This window comes from Mixophyes fleayi, chromosome 7 (genome assembly GCF_038048845.1).
Source record: "Mixophyes fleayi isolate aMixFle1 chromosome 7, aMixFle1.hap1, whole genome shotgun sequence".
NCBI classification, from domain to species: domain Eukaryota; kingdom Metazoa; phylum Chordata; class Amphibia; order Anura; family Limnodynastidae; genus Mixophyes; species Mixophyes fleayi.
In genome coordinates this window covers 118,066,251-118,084,645 of record NC_134408.1, presented here as the reverse complement: position 1 = coordinate 118,084,645, position 18,395 = coordinate 118,066,251, and the positions used below count along the sequence as shown (strand labels likewise).

At 38.8% G+C, this 18,395-nt stretch overlaps 1 protein-coding gene and 1 long non-coding RNA gene across 2 annotated transcripts in view; both read left to right on the top strand.

Annotated features, from left to right (window-relative positions):
- The window catches only part of LOC142098060 (uncharacterized), a 404,421-nt gene that overhangs the window by 355,020 nt on the left and 31,006 nt on the right, over positions 1–18,395 (top strand). The gene's annotated exons all lie outside the window — the stretch shown is intronic.
- ITGA4 (integrin subunit alpha 4) overlaps positions 1–18,395 on the top strand; it is a 114,191-nt gene that overhangs the window by 70,334 nt on the left and 25,462 nt on the right. Inside the window, exons 12-17 of the mRNA XM_075180502.1 lie at positions 1,869–1,959; positions 4,258–4,303; positions 6,168–6,322; positions 6,967–7,121; positions 10,568–10,720; positions 15,244–15,320. Coding sequence (XP_075036603.1) covers positions 1,869–1,959; positions 4,258–4,303; positions 6,168–6,322; positions 6,967–7,121; positions 10,568–10,720; positions 15,244–15,320 — 677 coding nt within the window. The remainder of the gene's footprint in view (positions 1–1,868; positions 1,960–4,257; positions 4,304–6,167; positions 6,323–6,966; positions 7,122–10,567; positions 10,721–15,243; positions 15,321–18,395) is intronic.

Here is an 18,395-nt window from a genome sequence, read left to right as displayed (position 1 = left end):
TGTTCTCACACTACCTCTTCATGTTCTCACATTGCCCCTTGATGTTCTCACACTGCCCTTCATGTTCTCACACTGCCCCTTCATGTCCTCACACTGTGTCCCTTCATGTCCTCATATTGTGTCCCTTCATGTCCTCACACTGTGTCCCTTCATGTTCTCACAATACCTCTTCATGTTCTCACACTGCTCCTTTATGTCCTCACACTGCCCCTTCATGTCCTCATACTGTGTCCCTTCATGTCCTCACACTGTGTCCCTTCATGTCCTCACACTGCCCTTCATGTTCTCACACTGCCCCTTCATGTCCTCACACTGTGTCCCTTCATGTCCTCACACTGTGTCCCTTCATGTCCTCACACTACCTCTTCATGTTCTCACACTGCTCCTTTATGTCCTCACACTGCCCCTTCATGTTCTCACACTGCCCCTTCATGTCCTCATACTGTGTCCCTTCATGTCCTCACACTGTGTCCCTTCATGTCCTCACACTGCCCTTCATGTTCTCACACTGCCCCTTATTGTCCTCAAACTGTGTCCCTTCATGTCCTCATATTGTGTCCCTTCATGTTCTCACACTACCTCTTCATGTTCTCACACTGCTCCTTTATGTCCTCACACTGCCCCTTCATGTTCTCACACTGCCCCTTCATGTCCTCATACTGTGTCCCTTCATGTCCTCATACTGTGTCCCTTCATGTCCTCACACTGTGTCCCTTCATGTCCTCACACTGCCCTTCATGTTCTCACACTGCCCCTTCATGTCCTCACACTGTGTCCCTTCATGTCCTCATATTGTGTCCCTTCATGTTCTCACACTGCCCCTTCATGTCCTCACACTGTGCCCCATTCATGTTCTCACACTACCTCTTCATGTTCTCACACTGTCCCTTCATGTTCTCACACTGCCCCTTAATGTTCTCACACCGCCCCTTAATGTTCTCACACTGCCCCTTCATGTCCTCACACTGCCCCTTAATGTTTTCACACCGCCCCTTAATGTTCTTACACTGCCCCTTCATGTTCTCACACTGCCCCTTAATGTTCTCACACCACCCCTTAATGTTCTCACACTGCCCCTTCATGTCTTCACACTGTGCCTCTTCATGTCCTCACACTGTGCCCCTTCATGTCCTCACACTGCCCGTTAATGTTCTCACACCGCCCCTTAATGTTCTCACACTGCCCCTTCATGTTCTCACACTGCCCCTTAATGTTCTCACACCACCCCTTAATGTTCTCACACTGCCCCTTCATGTCCTCACACTGTGCCTCTTCATGTCCTCACACTGTGCCCCTTCATGTCCTCACACTGTGTCCCTTCATGTCCTCACACTGCCCCTTCATGTCCTCACACTGCCCCTTCATGTCCTCACATTGCTCCTTCATGTCCTCACACTGTGCCCCTTCATGTTCTCACATTGCCCCTCCCTGTCCTCACACTGTGCCCCTTCATGTCCTCACACTGCCCCTTCATGTTCTCACATTGCCCCTTCATGTTCTCACACTGCCCCTTCACCATTACACTGCACCGTCCATTGCTGTTCCCTATCATCATTTCCCCTCTGTAGTTTTACTTTCTTTACTTGGCCTATTTTCTCTTCTTTGCGGCACCCCTGTGACAACGCTGCGGCACACCTGGGAGCCGCGGTACACACTCTGGAACTTTGGGAACCGCTGCCTTTTGGTGTTTGGTTGTGCTTATGTTTTTTTTTATCTTGTCATATATATGCCACTGAGCACCCATTATACATGGTACATACCTTTCGCTATAATATAGGTATAAATAGTTAGTGGTTTCACTTTGCATTTAAGCCAAATATTTTCCATTTCCGACAATGATGCTATTCTATTTTATATTAACTTTACAGAGAATAAATGGGCAGAAATTTGGCTACTCATTAAGCATGTTTGGGCAGTCGATATCCGGGGGACTGGATGCCGACGGCAATGGATATCAAGGTAAATAATACAAATCTAGAGATAAGGGAAGGGGCAGCACGGTGGCTCAGTGGTTAGCACTTCTGCCTCACAGCATTGGGGTGATGAGTTCAATTCCCGACCATGGCCTTATCTGTGTGGAGTTTGTATGCTCTCCCCGTGTTTGCGTGGGTTTCCTCCGGGTGCTCCGGTTTCCTCCCACACTCCAAAAACATACTAGTATTTGACTGCTATCAAAAATTTACCCTAGTCTCTGTCTGTCTGTCTGTGTCTATGTTAGGGAATTTAGATTGTAAGCTCCAATGGGGCAGGGACTGATGTGAATGAGTTCTCTGTACATCGGTGCGGAATCAGTGGCGCTATATAAATAAATGGTGATGATGATGATGAAGGGAAATGAATTGTTTCTATTCAAGGAAGAAATAAAAGTCCATTCAGAAATCGAAACTGGGGAGGGAATAACACAGTTAAACACACCAGCCAGAAGTATTCAGTACCAGGTGACAGTGAAGGAGCCAGGTGGTGGCAGTAACAATTGTCCTAAAACTGGGTGCGCCACAGTTGGCACTTATAGTCAGTGAGTGTCTGGTGGCTGAGTAGCATCATTAGAAGTGGTTAGTAATAGCAGGGTACTGACAGTGATAGGAACTCCAAGATAAATGTGTAAAACTCATTCCCCCGACTAGGTGGGAGAGTAATTCTGTCCTGTCTCTGTCCCTTAAAATTTGTTCTTTATAGCACATTAAAAGATTTAAATGTTGGACATTAGTCTGATTGGTCAAGTTAATGTATTTCAAAGTTTAGGTGCAGCACAGATAAAGCCTTGCAGGCTGGGAAGGTGGTGATAAGGTTGGATAAAAGCTGTTGGTTATTAGCAGGCCACGAAGCATGAGTAGGATGGTAAACAGAAATAAGTGATGTAGGAAGGTGCAACATTCTGGAGGGCTTTGTAAATGAGAACCAGTATTTTGAATTATATGCAACAAGAATCAGGCTTCCAGTGCAATGAGGCAGAGAATGGATGCATTAGTAAAATGATTAATGAGGAAAATCAACCTAACAGTCTTGTTCAAGATGGATTGAAGTGGAGAGAAGTGTTAATGGAAGGCTAATTAGTGGGTGTTACAGTAGCTGAGGCATAAATTCTTGTTGTGGATGCAAGATTTATGTTTTAGGTGTGACATGATTTTGCAAGAGATTAAATGTTGGGAGTAAAAGATAGGACAGAGTCCTTTATAACCCTATGGTTTGACAGATATCGTAGTGTTGATGTGCAGAGGTGTTAGTGGAAAGTGGGAACGCAGGGAACTTAGGTGCAGAGGACATAATGGAACAGACAGCTGAAAGACAACTGCTAGAGTCAAAAGATCAGGAGCGATATAATTGGAGGAGATATCAAGTTGGATGTCATCAGCATAGAGATGATACTGAAAACCAAACCTGCTGATTGTGTTTCCAAGGGGAGAATTATAGAGAGAGAACAGAAGGTGTCCCAGTACTGAAAACTGTGGTACTCCACCTGATAGAGGAAGCAAGGGGGAGGTGGAAACTGCAAAAGAGACACTGCAAGAATAGCCGGAGGAATATGATGATAACATAAATAGGAGGGTGTCCTTTAAGCTAAAGGAGCCAAAGGTTTTATTGAGAAGACAGCAGGTAGACCCAGAAGAACTAATAGAGAATAATAACCCTTAGGCATTCAAAAGATCATTTGACATTATTTTAGTAAGAGCTGTTCTAGTGGAATATAGAGTTTGGATAATATATTGAGAGGTTCAGAATGCGTCCACTGTACCTGTGTCAACTATGACCTGTCACCAACCAAGACATTGTGTTCTCCTGAGAGCATTAGGCCAACACACAGCAGTCCCACAAAGACACATGTGGATACAGGCCAGAAACATAAGACGCAGGAGGGACAATGGGGGACTGACAAACATAGGAATTAGAGATAGGGTATATGACACATGCTGGGGACTAGATATATTTAAAAAAACAGTGCGAGGGGCAGGTATAATAATAATAATAGTAGTAATAAAACAAATGTTAAAAAAATGCTTAAATTGTATTGAAACTTGAAAAAACATTAATCATTGCTTATTCTATTTATTTGTTTAATGTACTCTTGAACTGAACAAGTAATCACAAAAAACTCTGTTGTACAGCAAACCTCATACATCACTTTGTTGTAGTGTTACATGGACAGTAGGTAAAACAATGTCCTCATTTGCTATGTTAAGAGATATCTCAGTAACAGACTGTACCAGATTATGATGATAAAGGTCAGCCAGTGTCTCACCTATGTGTTCTCTTTCACAGATGTTGCAGTTGGTGCTTTTCTGTCTGACGCCACTGTGCTGCTGAGGTGAGAACAAATTATATTAGTTATTATATTTATATGACACACTATAGGTCAGTCCCCTCCAGTACCACCTGCTTCACTTCAAGAAACTTTTCCATTTTCCCGTACAGTACTGCTTTATTTATGGCCTTACTAAATCATGAGAGTGAGGGGACATTAGGTAAATGTATTATGCCACGTTTTTTGCAAGACACATATATTCGGCGACTTTGCAGGGCAAATGTAAAATGGCAATGTCTTTATAGGCAAACTTGGCGAATATTGGCGACTTGCAAAAACCGTGGCATAATACATTTACCCCCAGGACTGTTTTAATTACTTACCACGTTTGTGTAAGTGTGTGTGTAAAGATTTTTTTTTTTACATTATCGGGAGTGTACCTAGAAATGTAGTTCTCTGTCGGAGGCCTGTACTTTTAATGGCACACATTAAGCAGAGAGGCCTACTTGCAGGCGCCCTCGCCACCAGTAACAAAACAGTCCCCATGTACAGTGCACTGCTTAAAATATGGAAACGATAAAAAATGAGCAGTGTGTACCCCCCCAAATCCTCATCACGTCCCAGTACTAGACATCCTGCTCATTGCAGGGCTGGTACCTATATGGGAGGGGGCAGAAATACAGCATGCCGCTCTCCACTAAGCTACCAGCCCTGCACTAGTGCTGGGCTCTGCCGGACTCTCTTGGCTATGGGGCCTGGGTAAATAACAAGATTGTGACCACCAGAGTGGCAACTTTGCCAACCCAGTTTGGCCTCAATCCATAATGCCAAAAGAGTACAGAACAATAGACACATACACGATTTTCAAATAAAGTTTAAATGAATAAAATACTCCCTGAAACCCTCATTAATCATGTTATTAAATAAAATCAATAATCTGTATTTTTATTGTTTCTTGATCTGTCATAGCCAAATGAAAATCAAATCTTCTTTCCTTCCTTACTTGTAATCCAAATGGGAAAAAACAAAACTTAAAAATCACCAAAATATTTTGGTATAACTGTCATGGGTTGGTTTGCCACGGCAGGTATTCCAATCTTGTTAAATTCATTGTTGCCTCCACAGTCCAGGGGGTCCAGGAAAACCACCAATGCTTTTCAGCCATGTTTTTTTGCACCCTCTTTCCACCATAGAAGCATCAACCCTGTGCTGACCAACCTGGGGCCGCTTTTTCCTGTAGCACGGGCACCTGCTGCATGATATGTAATATATATTTTCAAAGACAATAAAAAGATAATATTTGTCTCATTGTTTTGAGGAATCTAATTTTACTTATTACAATATTTTAATACATGTGCCACAGAATAAAATTGTGTGCGACAGGTGTGTTGCAAAGTTAAAAAAAACGATTGGGAACCACCAGAAGAGGGCCAAATAACCGTTTGTGGCGCACTCAAATGTTCAGACCTGGGTTATACTTCAGCTCAAAGCTAATATAAAAGCAGGTGTTTAGGGTTCTGGAAATGTTTTTTGGATTACTAGCCAGCTTTATCCTTGTAAGCTTCCTAGTCTGTTAAAACGACAAATTCAGCCTTGCATTATTCCATGGTTTTTTTGTTTTGTTTTGTTTTTTAAATTAGACATGTACGCCTAATTATTGCATGGCTGGTAAAATGAAAGCTCAGGTATCTGCTTTTGTCCATGTTCTAAACATTACTGATAGCTGTAACTTAGCTGCATGACATAATACATATAAACTCAGAATTTAATATTTAAGGTTAACTATGGACAGGGAATTTTGCTACCTGGATGGTATATAGGTAAATTTAGAAAATTTGTCATATTGGCTCAAGATTAAAGCAGACAATGTACATTGAATCAATATGAACGCAAATGTATTTGTGTACTTTATTATTTATTTCTTTAGAACAAAACCAGTTGTTACTATTGATGCATTCCTAAAAGTACCGAATACTGTGAATCGGACAAAAGCTGAATGTGTGGAAAACGGGCTCCCTGCGGTGTGCATGAATGTCACGGTCTGCTTTAGGTACCAAGGACGGGGAGTACCTGGTCACATTGGTAAGATATACTCTTGGGTTTTACAGGCACCTGAACAAGCAGGAGAGTCATTGTATGTGGGCTGGGTATAGCCATAGCTAGAGCAACAGTTCTTCCATAATAGTCCTTACCCTCTCAGGTTAATTTACTGATACATTATCTAGATCAAACTAGTTATAGCGATGTTGGAGCTACTTTTGTACATTGTGAAACACTTAGAACTGTATTGCCCTTGGCTGTCCAGCGATTATATTTCTATAAAGCTGAGCTTGATGTGTAGTGATTTGGTAGTTTAGAATCCAGTAGTTCACTGCTCTGGATTCTTGTATCACTTGGGGAAATATAAAAACATCTACAGGGTGATTCAAAAGTGGCAGTACACCCTTTAATTTCAAAAACTCTACAGGAAATTGGGAAACCTGAATACTCCAAAAAGGTATGGGTGACGTGGTCAATCTTTTACGGTATGTACCAAACATGGGCGCCATCTTGAAATCGGCCAATCGGCCTAATTCCTGTAGAGTTTTTGAAATAAAAGGGTGTACTGCGACTTTTGAATCACCCCGTATTTATATATAGTATTTTCATTATACTATCTGTTACATTGATTGTTTTTTTTCTCAAGACAATCGAAAGTAATAATTATGTATCTCCTGCCTTTTCAGTTTTGCATTACAATATCAGTTCAGATGTTAAAAGAAAGAGCGGGACTCCTGCCAGATTCTACTTTTCTGCTAATGGAACTTTCGAGGTTTACTCAGGGAAAGTTGAACTTTACCAGAAAGCTGAAAACTGCAAAATACACCAAGTGTTCATGAGGGTGAGTTAGGGGTCTGCAATCACTAATAATAATAATAATAATAATAATAATAATAATAATAATAATAATAATAAACACAAACATAACTTTCTTCCACCCCCCCTCTCTCTCTTTCTCTCTCTATGCCTCCACCCCCTCCCTCTCCCTCTCTTCCCCCTCTCTCTCTCTCCCTCTCTCAAATTTCAAATATAAACTGTGTACAAGACCAGTTGACCTCTTTTTTATGGAATGAAGCCTTTAAAAATTTGGAATAGCTCTGTCAATCTTCATCTCTAGATTGGATCTGTTTTCAAATATCGATTGGAGTGGGATAAGCAAACTTCAGATAAGCTTAATTTTACTTATTAATTGTACGCACTTTATATTTGAGATTACCATCATACATGGTGAATTATCATTATCACACTATGGGGGTAATTCAATTAAAGAACAACGCGGGGTGCACATCATTACTGTTAGTACGGTAATTTTAACGCAGATTTTTACTCGTGGCTCACAGAGCTGCAAGCGTAAATCAGTGCTGAAATTACCTTAGTAACGGTAATATTGCGGAACTGTTACCTTAGTAACGGTAATATTGCGGAACTATTACCTTAGTAACGGTAATATTGCGGAACTATTACCTTAGTAACGGTAATATTGCAGGACTATTACCTTAGTAACGGTAATATTGCGGAACTATTACCTTAGTAACGGTAATAGTGCGCTGCCCGCGTTCAATTCCCTCTATGAGCAGGCGTGGGCTGGCAGGTATCAGCCCGGGGGGCGCACAGGTGGCCGCATCACATGACACGCGATGCGGCCGCGTCATTATGACGCGACAGCATTGCATGTCATGTGATGCGGCCGCCTGTGCGCTGACGCGGCCGATTCGCGTGATCGGCAATATTGAGCTAATTTTTCATCCCTGGGGGGGGGTTTGCGGCCGGCCAGAAGAGCCGTTAGACTGAGCAGCCCTGGTGCCCGCTGCCCCCTGCCCCCGCGGTCCAGCCCGCCCCTGCCTATGAGCGCTCTCCAGCTCTATTTGTTTCCTTATCTCTAGATTACTCTCTTGCTGGTTGGAGTGTCTGAGCTGGAGTAGCTGCTATCTAATCTGTTTATTCAACGTTTTGGAGCGCTACAGAACTTATGTTTCACATGAATATACAATGTAAATATATTTATATCAACACACTATTGACCCATGTCCAGGACTACACAATTGTACTAAAGCTAATGTTAAGTAAAAAAAAACAAGTAATTTAAAGATTATACAAGAAATTTTCAGGACACAAGGGCCATTATTTAATGAAACATTGTCCAAAAGCAAACTCTGTAACCATTTATGTTGCGTAACCTTTTATGTTTCTCCCCCCACCAGATAAATTAACATTATTACCATTTATTAGGTAAAATTTATTCCTTTAACCATAAAACTGTAAATATTCATATAGAATATATTGTGTCCGCCTCATCGGCTTTGCTGCTGAAAGTCAAGCATACCAAATTAAATGTGTTTTACATTTTCTGGAATACACTCACATTCCATTAAGTCCGAAAACAGAATAATTAATAAGTAATTTAGTTTTTGGAATAATGTGCAGAATAGCAAGTGTATACACTGAAGGCAAATGTTTAAACATGTGGTGAATTGGGGAACATTCTCTTTATATAATGATCCATTTTAAGTGCTGAAGGAATTTTTTTCTTTAGAAATATGATTTTGATTCTTCTGGTATTACAGAGATCAGATGTTTTTGGTGCAATGTTCATTGACACATAAACAAGGGGGAAACGACCAGTTGTTTTACTGCTGTCTTAGGGGTCAGTTTATTGGGGAATTCATCTTTTGTGTATCCACAAACCTTCGTATCACAGGTAACATCCATATGATATGTCTGAGCTGGAGCAGCACGGTGGCTAAGTGGTTAGCACTTCTGCCTCACAGCGCTGGGGTCATGAGTTCAATTCCTAACCATGGCCTTATCTGTGTGGAGTTTGTATGTTTTCACTGTGTTTGTGTAGGGGATGCTCCGGTTTCCTCCCACACTCAAAAAAAACACACTAGTAGGTTAATTGGCTGCTATCAAAAATTGACCCTAGGCTCTCTCTCTGTCTGTGTGTGTATATTAGGGAATTTAGACTGTAAGCTCCAATGGGGCAGGGACTGATGTGTGTGAGTTCTCTGTACGGGCTGCGCTGCGGAATCAGTGGCGCTACATAAATAAATGGTGATGATGATGATATAAATTTTGTCTTCTCCAACCAAAAGAAAAAATAGACCTAATGCAGAATCTATTTCAGCTAATCTTTTTAAACCATAGGCAGTAGAATTCCAATATTACACATTGATCATCTCTAGTGACAAAACCAGTGACACATGAGAGTCCTACCTATGGCCAATTTCGGTTCATAATGTGGCTAATATCTGTTTGCCAAAAGCAAACTCTTAAATAACATGGAGGTGTGAATAAAAAACTGCTCATTTGTAACTTAATCACAAACACATTTTTGTGCTTGTGTTTTGTGTTTTTTGAGATTTACTAAGAGCCAAAAAAATTACTGCTTTGTAAATTTACCCTCAGATGCATCTAAATTGAGAAGTACTAAGTATAAGATGATGGCACTTTTGTTTATTGCATTTGTAGCTGGAAGAAAGCAGAGGCAGTTCTTTATGGGCAGAGCAAACAGCATATCATATGGGTGTTGCAGTTTGTTTAATAAATATGGGAGCTCTTCCTTAATTCTTAAGTGTATTGTAATAAACAATTTCCTGGAGCTGTAATGATACATTATAAATGGTTTATAAAAAACAAAAACAAAACCCAAATATCATTACAATTCAACCTTATATTAAATAGAAGATTTTAGCTTTTCTAATGTTATTATTATTATTATTATTATTATTATTATTATTATTATTATTAATAATAATAATAATAATAATAATAATAATAATAATAACCTTTATTTATAGGGCTTATTATACATGTTATGTTAGGCCTTATTATGTTACTAACAATTTTGCACAGATATAAAGGCAATAAATATTACAGCTGAATTGTAACATTTATTTCAATTGTCCAGGATGCCTGGCTGCAGGGTGTAGACCAGGCCTGTCCAACCTGCGGCCCTCCAGGTGTTGTGAAACTACAAGCCCCAGCATGCTTTGCCAGTAGACAACCAGGTGATAGCTGGAAGGGTATGCGGGGACTTGTAGTTCCACAACATCTGGAGGGCCGCAGGTTGGACAGGCCTGGTGTAGACCAAAGAGAGCACCCCTAGATTAAATGTGAACTTCATGTGATCGTCTCACGTCCAATCCGGGGGCACCCTTTTGGGCCAGGTATGGCCTGCTGCTGCCAAACCTCCTGGCCAATCATGATAAATATTGCAATTTGGTCCAAGTATCCATTACCTTTAATATTTTTTCTTATTGAAATTTTTCTCTTTCATTTTTATTTTAGAAAGACATAAGGGATGTTTTAACTCCAATACATATGGAATCCCAGTACTATCTCGGAAAGCACATTGTATATAAAAGAGAGTTAGAAGAATTGAAGCCACTGCAGCCAATCTTACAGAAAAAAGATGGGGAAGAAAACATATTAAGAAATGTGGTAAGAGCACACACTGTTTATTGTATACATATGGTAAATATTTATTATGCATTTGGATTTTCTTTAATAATATTTGTATATACCCTAAGGTGGTTTTATGTGTTATTAGCTGAAAGTATTGAAACTAAATTTTCAGGAAGTTGTAATAGCTAAAGGTATATGAGATAAGATGACCAATTGTTTTGGATGTACACTAGATCCATACCTCCCTCCTCTCTCATATTAGATGGGACTGTCCCCATCTAGACAGCTCTTTTAATTTTTAAGATTAGGACAGAGAGATGAAAAAAGTTATGACTTGATTAACGTGAACTGGAGAGATAACTTTAGGAATGAAACCTGGACCTTCTTTGTCCTGATAAAATACCAGAAAAGGTTTATTCAAATGAAAGGTCTGACAATTCCAAGACCCATCTAGCAGAGGTGATGTTACCCACCCAGAAACGTAATTTATCTGGTTAACCACAAACAGGAAGTCATTAGTTGAAAAGTGGAAATGAATACAATCTGACATAATGTTGTTGAGAACAGCATGTAAGCAGGTCACCTAGGGCACCAATGGGTAGGGGGCACCTAAGAGAGTTGAGTGACATAATGTCACTCATCCAGTATTTTAATGCCCTCACAGGGCACCCACACAGAGCATCAGCCGCAGACTTGGAGGAGAGAAGCTGGCAGCTTCTTACTTGTGAAACTGTTGGGAGTGTGATAAGTTGGGAGTGTGGCTCTGGGCTATGATGTCACAGCCCAGTGCCACTCTCCCTGTCTGAGGAACAGAAGATGACACCCCCACTTCCCTTCTGCTAAGGTAAGAAGCAGCAGGTATGGAGGCCCAATGCTTGAGGGGTGGTGCCACCTAGGGCACCCACAGAGCTTCCACTGGCCGTGTATGTAAGGAATATTGTCCAAACTCTCATATAGGTTCCTTTTCAATAACTTAACAAAGAACCCCCGATTCCTTAGTAAGGAAGTGCAAAGCGCCAATCAGTCAAAGACAACATCATTAATTTGTGATGTAGAAGAGAGTAGGACATCATGAAAGGCTTAATCAGTGTTATTAGAATGACATAACAATGCTACTTTTGGTTCAGTGAACGAGACATGAACTATGTGTATAGGTGGATAAGGCACATGATTAAAAAGCCATTGAAATGTATGGATTACGTAACATAAAATCCTGTAAAAAGCTTCAAAAATCACTTATGGTATTAAAAAAAATGATTGTTAAGGACACTATCCACATAGCAGATGAATGTCATATTTAGAAATTGTGTAGTTGACTGTGTTAAAACATAACTTATATCTTTATCATCTTTCTAACTTGCATAATGAGTGTTGAATATTATTTATGGTGTTCTAGAATGTATATTACAACTTCGGTACTTAGCTACTAATAAGACACAGCCACCCAAGTACTAGTGAGATCTGAGAGGGATAGGATATGACAACACATAGGAACATAACTTTTCAAAACCAACTAGAGGCAAATTACAATTTCTGTAATGATGGGTTTGTGCAAAACAGAACAACAGTGTAACTTGCTGGATAAACAGCAATAAGAGCACACTTTAGGCAAGAAAAAGTCTTTCGAATATAGAGGAGACAAATAAAAAAAAGGAATAAGCATGATAGTGAGGAATATTTTAAATATCAATGAATCAGAAAAATAAATATTTATTTCAACATTTCGTCTTATGGATCATTTGTTACTAATGATTACTTGTTCCCTTTCTTGTATGTTTCTCCTGTCTAATACCTTACAATTAACAAGCTGTCTTCATACAGTCTTCAGTGACTTGAGTTGGTGCAAAATATTTTTGTACTTACAAATATACAAGTAAACAATAATTCAATATATCCCAAGCTATTCCGTAATACAGCACATCAACCCTGTCACTATCCTTATAAAATCTCTGTAAAACTAGCAATTGCCGGAGAGAATTCTGATGGGGTTAGATTAGTGGCCAGAAACGCCTTTTAATTAAAGTGTCAGAATATATATATACATATATATATATATATATATATATATATATATATATATATATATATATATCTCCCCTCCTCATTCTGCATTTCTGCATGTGTACATTTCACCAGCGGAATTTGACCGTGTACCCAGCTTTCATTTTGCATCGGTCAATAGTGCAGGTGGATCAAAACAAGAGGGAGGAAAATTAGATTTGTTAGATTTGTTGTTTAAATCCAATAAAGTGTGAGCGAGGGCTTTGGATAGTTTTTTATGCAATTAAACTTTTTTGACACGTGTCTTTATTGTTTTTTATTTTGTCCTATAATGGGTAGGTATCTTAGGAACACCTGTCTATTTTACTGCAACCACTCTTGTTAATTACCCCAGTGCCCACAGTACAGCGGTGTTGGGAAGAGACTCTGCACTTTTCACAATGGGATGGTAGCTTCTGGGGGATGAGGTTACACTGATCTTTATGGCTCCCCCAGCCCTTCACTGACCATATCTACACCACATTCTTGGTCCCACATTACATTGGATACCAGCCCAGGCTGTGTAGCATTGGGGCTGGCTGAGGATTGAAGGAGGGTATGCAGCCTGTTGTTCAATTATTTATATATTTATTTTATAAAGCCCTGTACGTGCGCAGCGCAAAGTTTGAATCACCAGAACCTCGCACCTCTGCAAAATGGACTGATCCACAGAGTAACTGGGTTTGCACTACATTGTCCAGCAATTTCACTTATCTTTGGTATATATCATACAAAAGACCACTAAGGGACCAAGCTGCAACATAAAACCAAATAAACACTTTATGCATAGTCAGAGACATATCATCTAGCCATCTAGTCCGGTGATCAACTTATTTGTCTGATTAAGCTGTTTGCTTGAATAATATGTTTTATAGTGTAGTATGTTTTATATTGAATCCACTGCTGTAAAATTGGAGCTATTTCCAAAAAGAATTTCTGGGAAATTACCTCCTGAGTAGTTTCATTGCCTTCACGGCAGGCTTATCACATGGCAAGCGTATAAAATCTCTACATCTATGTGAAATCTATGCTGGCCACACACAGAACAATAATGCAGCACTGGTCCACCTGTTCACACGCAGAACAGTAATCATGGACAGGTCCACATGGCCACACACACAAAACAATAATCCTGCACTGGTCCACCTTAGCCACACACAGAACAATAACCCAATCACACTATACTGGTCCACCTTAGCCACATACAGTTATAATTTTAATCTCTAGAAATTTTAATTATTATTATGTTTCTCCCTATGGACAGATGATCACACATTTCACACTTCCTCTGATTGTTTATTGTATAAATATATTTAAAAACTAAATTAAATCCTGTTATTATTTTTGTAAAATAGATCATGCCAAATGTTTTATTTATTCTACCTCCAGACAATATAATATATATATATATATATATATATATATATATATATATATATATATATATATATATTTCTTCCCATGACTCCCATAACTTTGTTGGGTGTCCCTCTACCAGACGACCCCCTTTCCCAAAATGTATTTATTTTCCTGCTTCACAACCCACCACTTTATCTAATTCCCAAGGCTTACCTTCATTTTCTCCATGTTTTCCTTGGATTCCTCCTGTGAGTGCCATTACCAATGGAATACTATTGCATTTGTCAAAATATGTCACGTAATCTGTAAGCACTTTTAAGTGTCATACTCAATGGCTGACAGATGGCACTTTTGCTGTTCCTTAATTAATAACATTTCACTTGCTTTACTTCATAATCTATACAAGATAAAATGTACAGTGCTTTGAAACACGACTGCTGTAAAACACAGCATGACTCATTGATTTCTATTCTTTTGTATATTGTTATTTGATGTATTAGTATTAGTGCATGCATTATGATTTACAACTGCTGGATGCACTTATGTGATTTATACAACTTCCAGAAACCAGATGGCTCTATATTACAGGTGACAGATTAAATTTAAATCTCCCAATAAACTGGGACTTGCCAATCCAAATTTAATTGTTGATTACTGTGGGATTTTTATTGGCTTTTATTTGTACATGTCACATTAAAGTTATACTGTGCACATTATGCTCAGTTACTCTTCACAGGCTATTTATAAAACAGTAAAAAGCTTTCTTGTGGGAAGGAAATCTGAAATAAGACTTCACTTCTATCTCAGCACTTCTACTACATAGCAATGCAGTATAAAAATCTTTTTCAAATATCTGAACATTTCATTGGAGGTGCTGTAGTAAATCCCTATAGTCTATTGGATGCATTGTTACAAATGCTAATAGAGGCTTGCAAGTTGCAAGCAAACAACTTTATTAAAGTAATATGCAATGGTGACACCTGAAGAGTATAAAAATGTATTACTTGATTACTGCAGAAGTAACTGCCAAACAATATATGGAATTAAATATATGCAGTTGTTTCTAATGGAATTAATTATATGTTTATATATTTTTATTATGTACTTAGATATGTTTTCTAATTTTGCATTTACTTGCTCATGTGTTTATATTTTGTCAGGTTTCTTTTGCGAGGTACTGTGCCCTGACAAATTGCTCTGCTGATTTACAGATCTCAGGAAAAGTTTCCTTCCCAGGGTAAGTTAAAATATATTTCAATACCTTTACAAGTTATCCCTATATCACTGACAGCTGCCACCCTGATGTCGTTGGCAATCTATGCCAAATACAGATTCACTAGTCTTTGGTTAGCTACATCCTTATTTGATGTGTAGAAGACACACAAAAGGGTAAATGTATCAAGCTGCGATATTCCGGCAGGATTGAAAAGTGGAGATGTTGTCTATAGCAACCAATCAGATTCTAGCTGTCATTTTGTAGAATGCACTAAATACATGGTAAATATAATCAGATTGGTTACTACAGGCAACATCTCCACTTTTTCAAACCCGCGGGAAAACTCTCAGCTTGATAAATTTACCCCAAAGGGTCCTTTAAGAACCACAAAATATGTGGCCATGCAGTGGGCCACTGTGTGCAGGTGCGTCTATCTGTCCACCTAGCTTATCTCCAGGTGCATGCCCACTTCACGTACTCTGCACCAAGTTTTGAGGGTTGGTGAATGCTTTGGAAAATGTGCAGCATGCAAACAGTAAAAATGTCATATCAAGGTCCTACCTACTAACATTTCGCCTAAAATGCTCCTCAGTTTAACATAATGTATGGCTTAAATTAATTATAAGAGTGAGGAAACATCAGATCTGTCTTTTTCACAGGTGTTGCTGTTGTGTGTTCTGCATATTTGTATCACTTTGGTCTTAGTGCGTTCTTGAAATGTGGTATCTCAAATAAGTGCAAAAAATCACATTCTGAACAATGGAATATCATGCACCTAATCTGCAATTGGCAACGAGTGCTTTCCATCCCTCCAACTGCGCTTATCACCCATTGCAAATATTTGCACCTCTGCAGATGCTGCTGCTTGGCCAGCAGATCCTACTGCTTGGCCACCAGATCTATGTGAAAAGTAGGTGTGTAACTTCACAAAAGGCCATTTGTGCTGCAGTCATTTTGCAGTTTGTTTGTGACCTCTTTGAAGGCCACCAGACCTAAAATGTAAGTTGATGTACGAGTATATATATAAGGCTCACTCATGAACAGTAAGTTGCAGTGAGGGTGATAATAAGGACACATTCAACGTCAAAGATCTGAGGGTAAATGTATTAAGGAGCGATTTTTTCAAATCGACGATATTCGGCTACTTTGACAGCTACATTTAAAACAGCAATGTGTTTAAGGACAAGATTTGACTTTAAACACAATGCTGTTTTAAATGTAGCTGTCAAAGTCGCCGAATATCGTCAATTTGCAAAAATCGCTCCTTAATACATTTACCCCCTGGAGTATTTGGACTTAAGGTTTTCTGAATAAGGGTCTTTTCCACAATTTGGAACATCCTAGCTAATATATACTACATTACATTTAAAAATGATCCCTGTTTTTTTCTCCATGTACCTGGCATCTCCTCATAGTGACTGTAAGAGGATGAGACCATGTCTGCGTGTTTATATATAGATATAAATATATATATCATATATATAATTATATAGATTATGGATATGTATAAATATATTTAAATACATAGATAAATTGCACTGAATCCATATTTTTAGCTAACAGTCCTGAGATTTACAGGCAGTGGAAAGGAGCGATATGCTATTTAGTGACATACATTTACAGTATCGTTGTGTTATCAACAGGAATTCAGCAGACTGATAGGGTCCAGTCAGAATGAGGATTAGACTTAATTGAAAAATAAATGATATTCCATTCTTATCAGAAGTACTGTTCGCTTCCTTTGTTCTTGTGCTAGGATAAAATAAATTATGGCAAGCTAATAACAATGGCATAGGATTACCTTGTATAAATAGTAATTATCTGATATACATATGTAGGCACATTGTACATCTTCAGAGCCACTGAATTGTGGAGCAGCAGGAAGCTGTCACTCACTGTTTGCTGTTGGGAGCTCCCAATCTCTTTAGTGTCAGAGAATGCCACAGCTAAACCCCTGCAGCTTGTCCTCTGGTTGTTGCTGCTTGGACACATCTGTAAGAAATCAGACCTTCATTTCTGTCCTTCACATTCTGGCTGCACCCTCTGGTTTTAGCTGTAGACTATACAATTGGGCAGGATTTCTGTTCACACAGTTTTAGTTTGAAAGTGCAGCAGAAAGCATAGAGTAATATGCAAATAAATACTGCTACACTTTGTTCATTTTAATCTACATATGGGGACTTTTTTTATGAGGTATAGCCATGGGTTAGATATACTCTCTAGCGTACTGAATTAAGAATCTGGTTGATTCCTGATTTAATAGGATGGGGTTCCTGCCAAATGTCAATGTGTGCCACATGACGCTGGGAGGGGCATGAACATAGACCGCCCACCGAAGATGGAGAATCGTATGCAAAAGTTACTTTTCAGACGCACTCTACTAGAGAGTGTATCTAACCAATATTTATGTATAGGAGGTTATATTTGCAAAATAGATCCTTTGCCTATTTTGCATATTAACCCCTAAAAAAGTCCACAAAGGTGGATTTTCCTTTAAGGAAGACAATTGTAGCTTATATAGTATCATATTTTGTAATGTTTTGCATATGATGTTTTGTTATGGAGAGATGTTTTGCAGTACGAAACAATACAGCATGTTATCTCCTTGATAACTGATCAGCAAATATCAGCTCTTTCTTGTCTACAGCACAGAACATTCAACTTATCTCGGTCAATAAATAGAATATCTTTTGTATTTCATTGTTTCACAGTTTCCAGCTGACTGTCCTTTTGTAATCTTGCAATTTGTATTGTATTAGGTATATTATTGGTATATTATATTACTTTATGTATTGTCTATTGTCTATTTTCCTTATTGGAGTGCTTCCATTTTTTACCTTGAATCTGATGGAATTTATTCAAATATATATGCAAAAATGACAACAGCACTAGACCTTAATACAGTAATCAATACAACTAAGTCATATAAGATCAGAGGAATTTGCTATCACATGTAAAATATAGAGTACCCCATTAAACTTGGTTCCGTACAGAAGGGAATTATATTCACTTTTACCCACAATGCAAAAAATCCATAAATAAATACTAAGATTTTTTTTTCTAAAAAATCTGGGATTTAATTGCTACAGTGCTAGC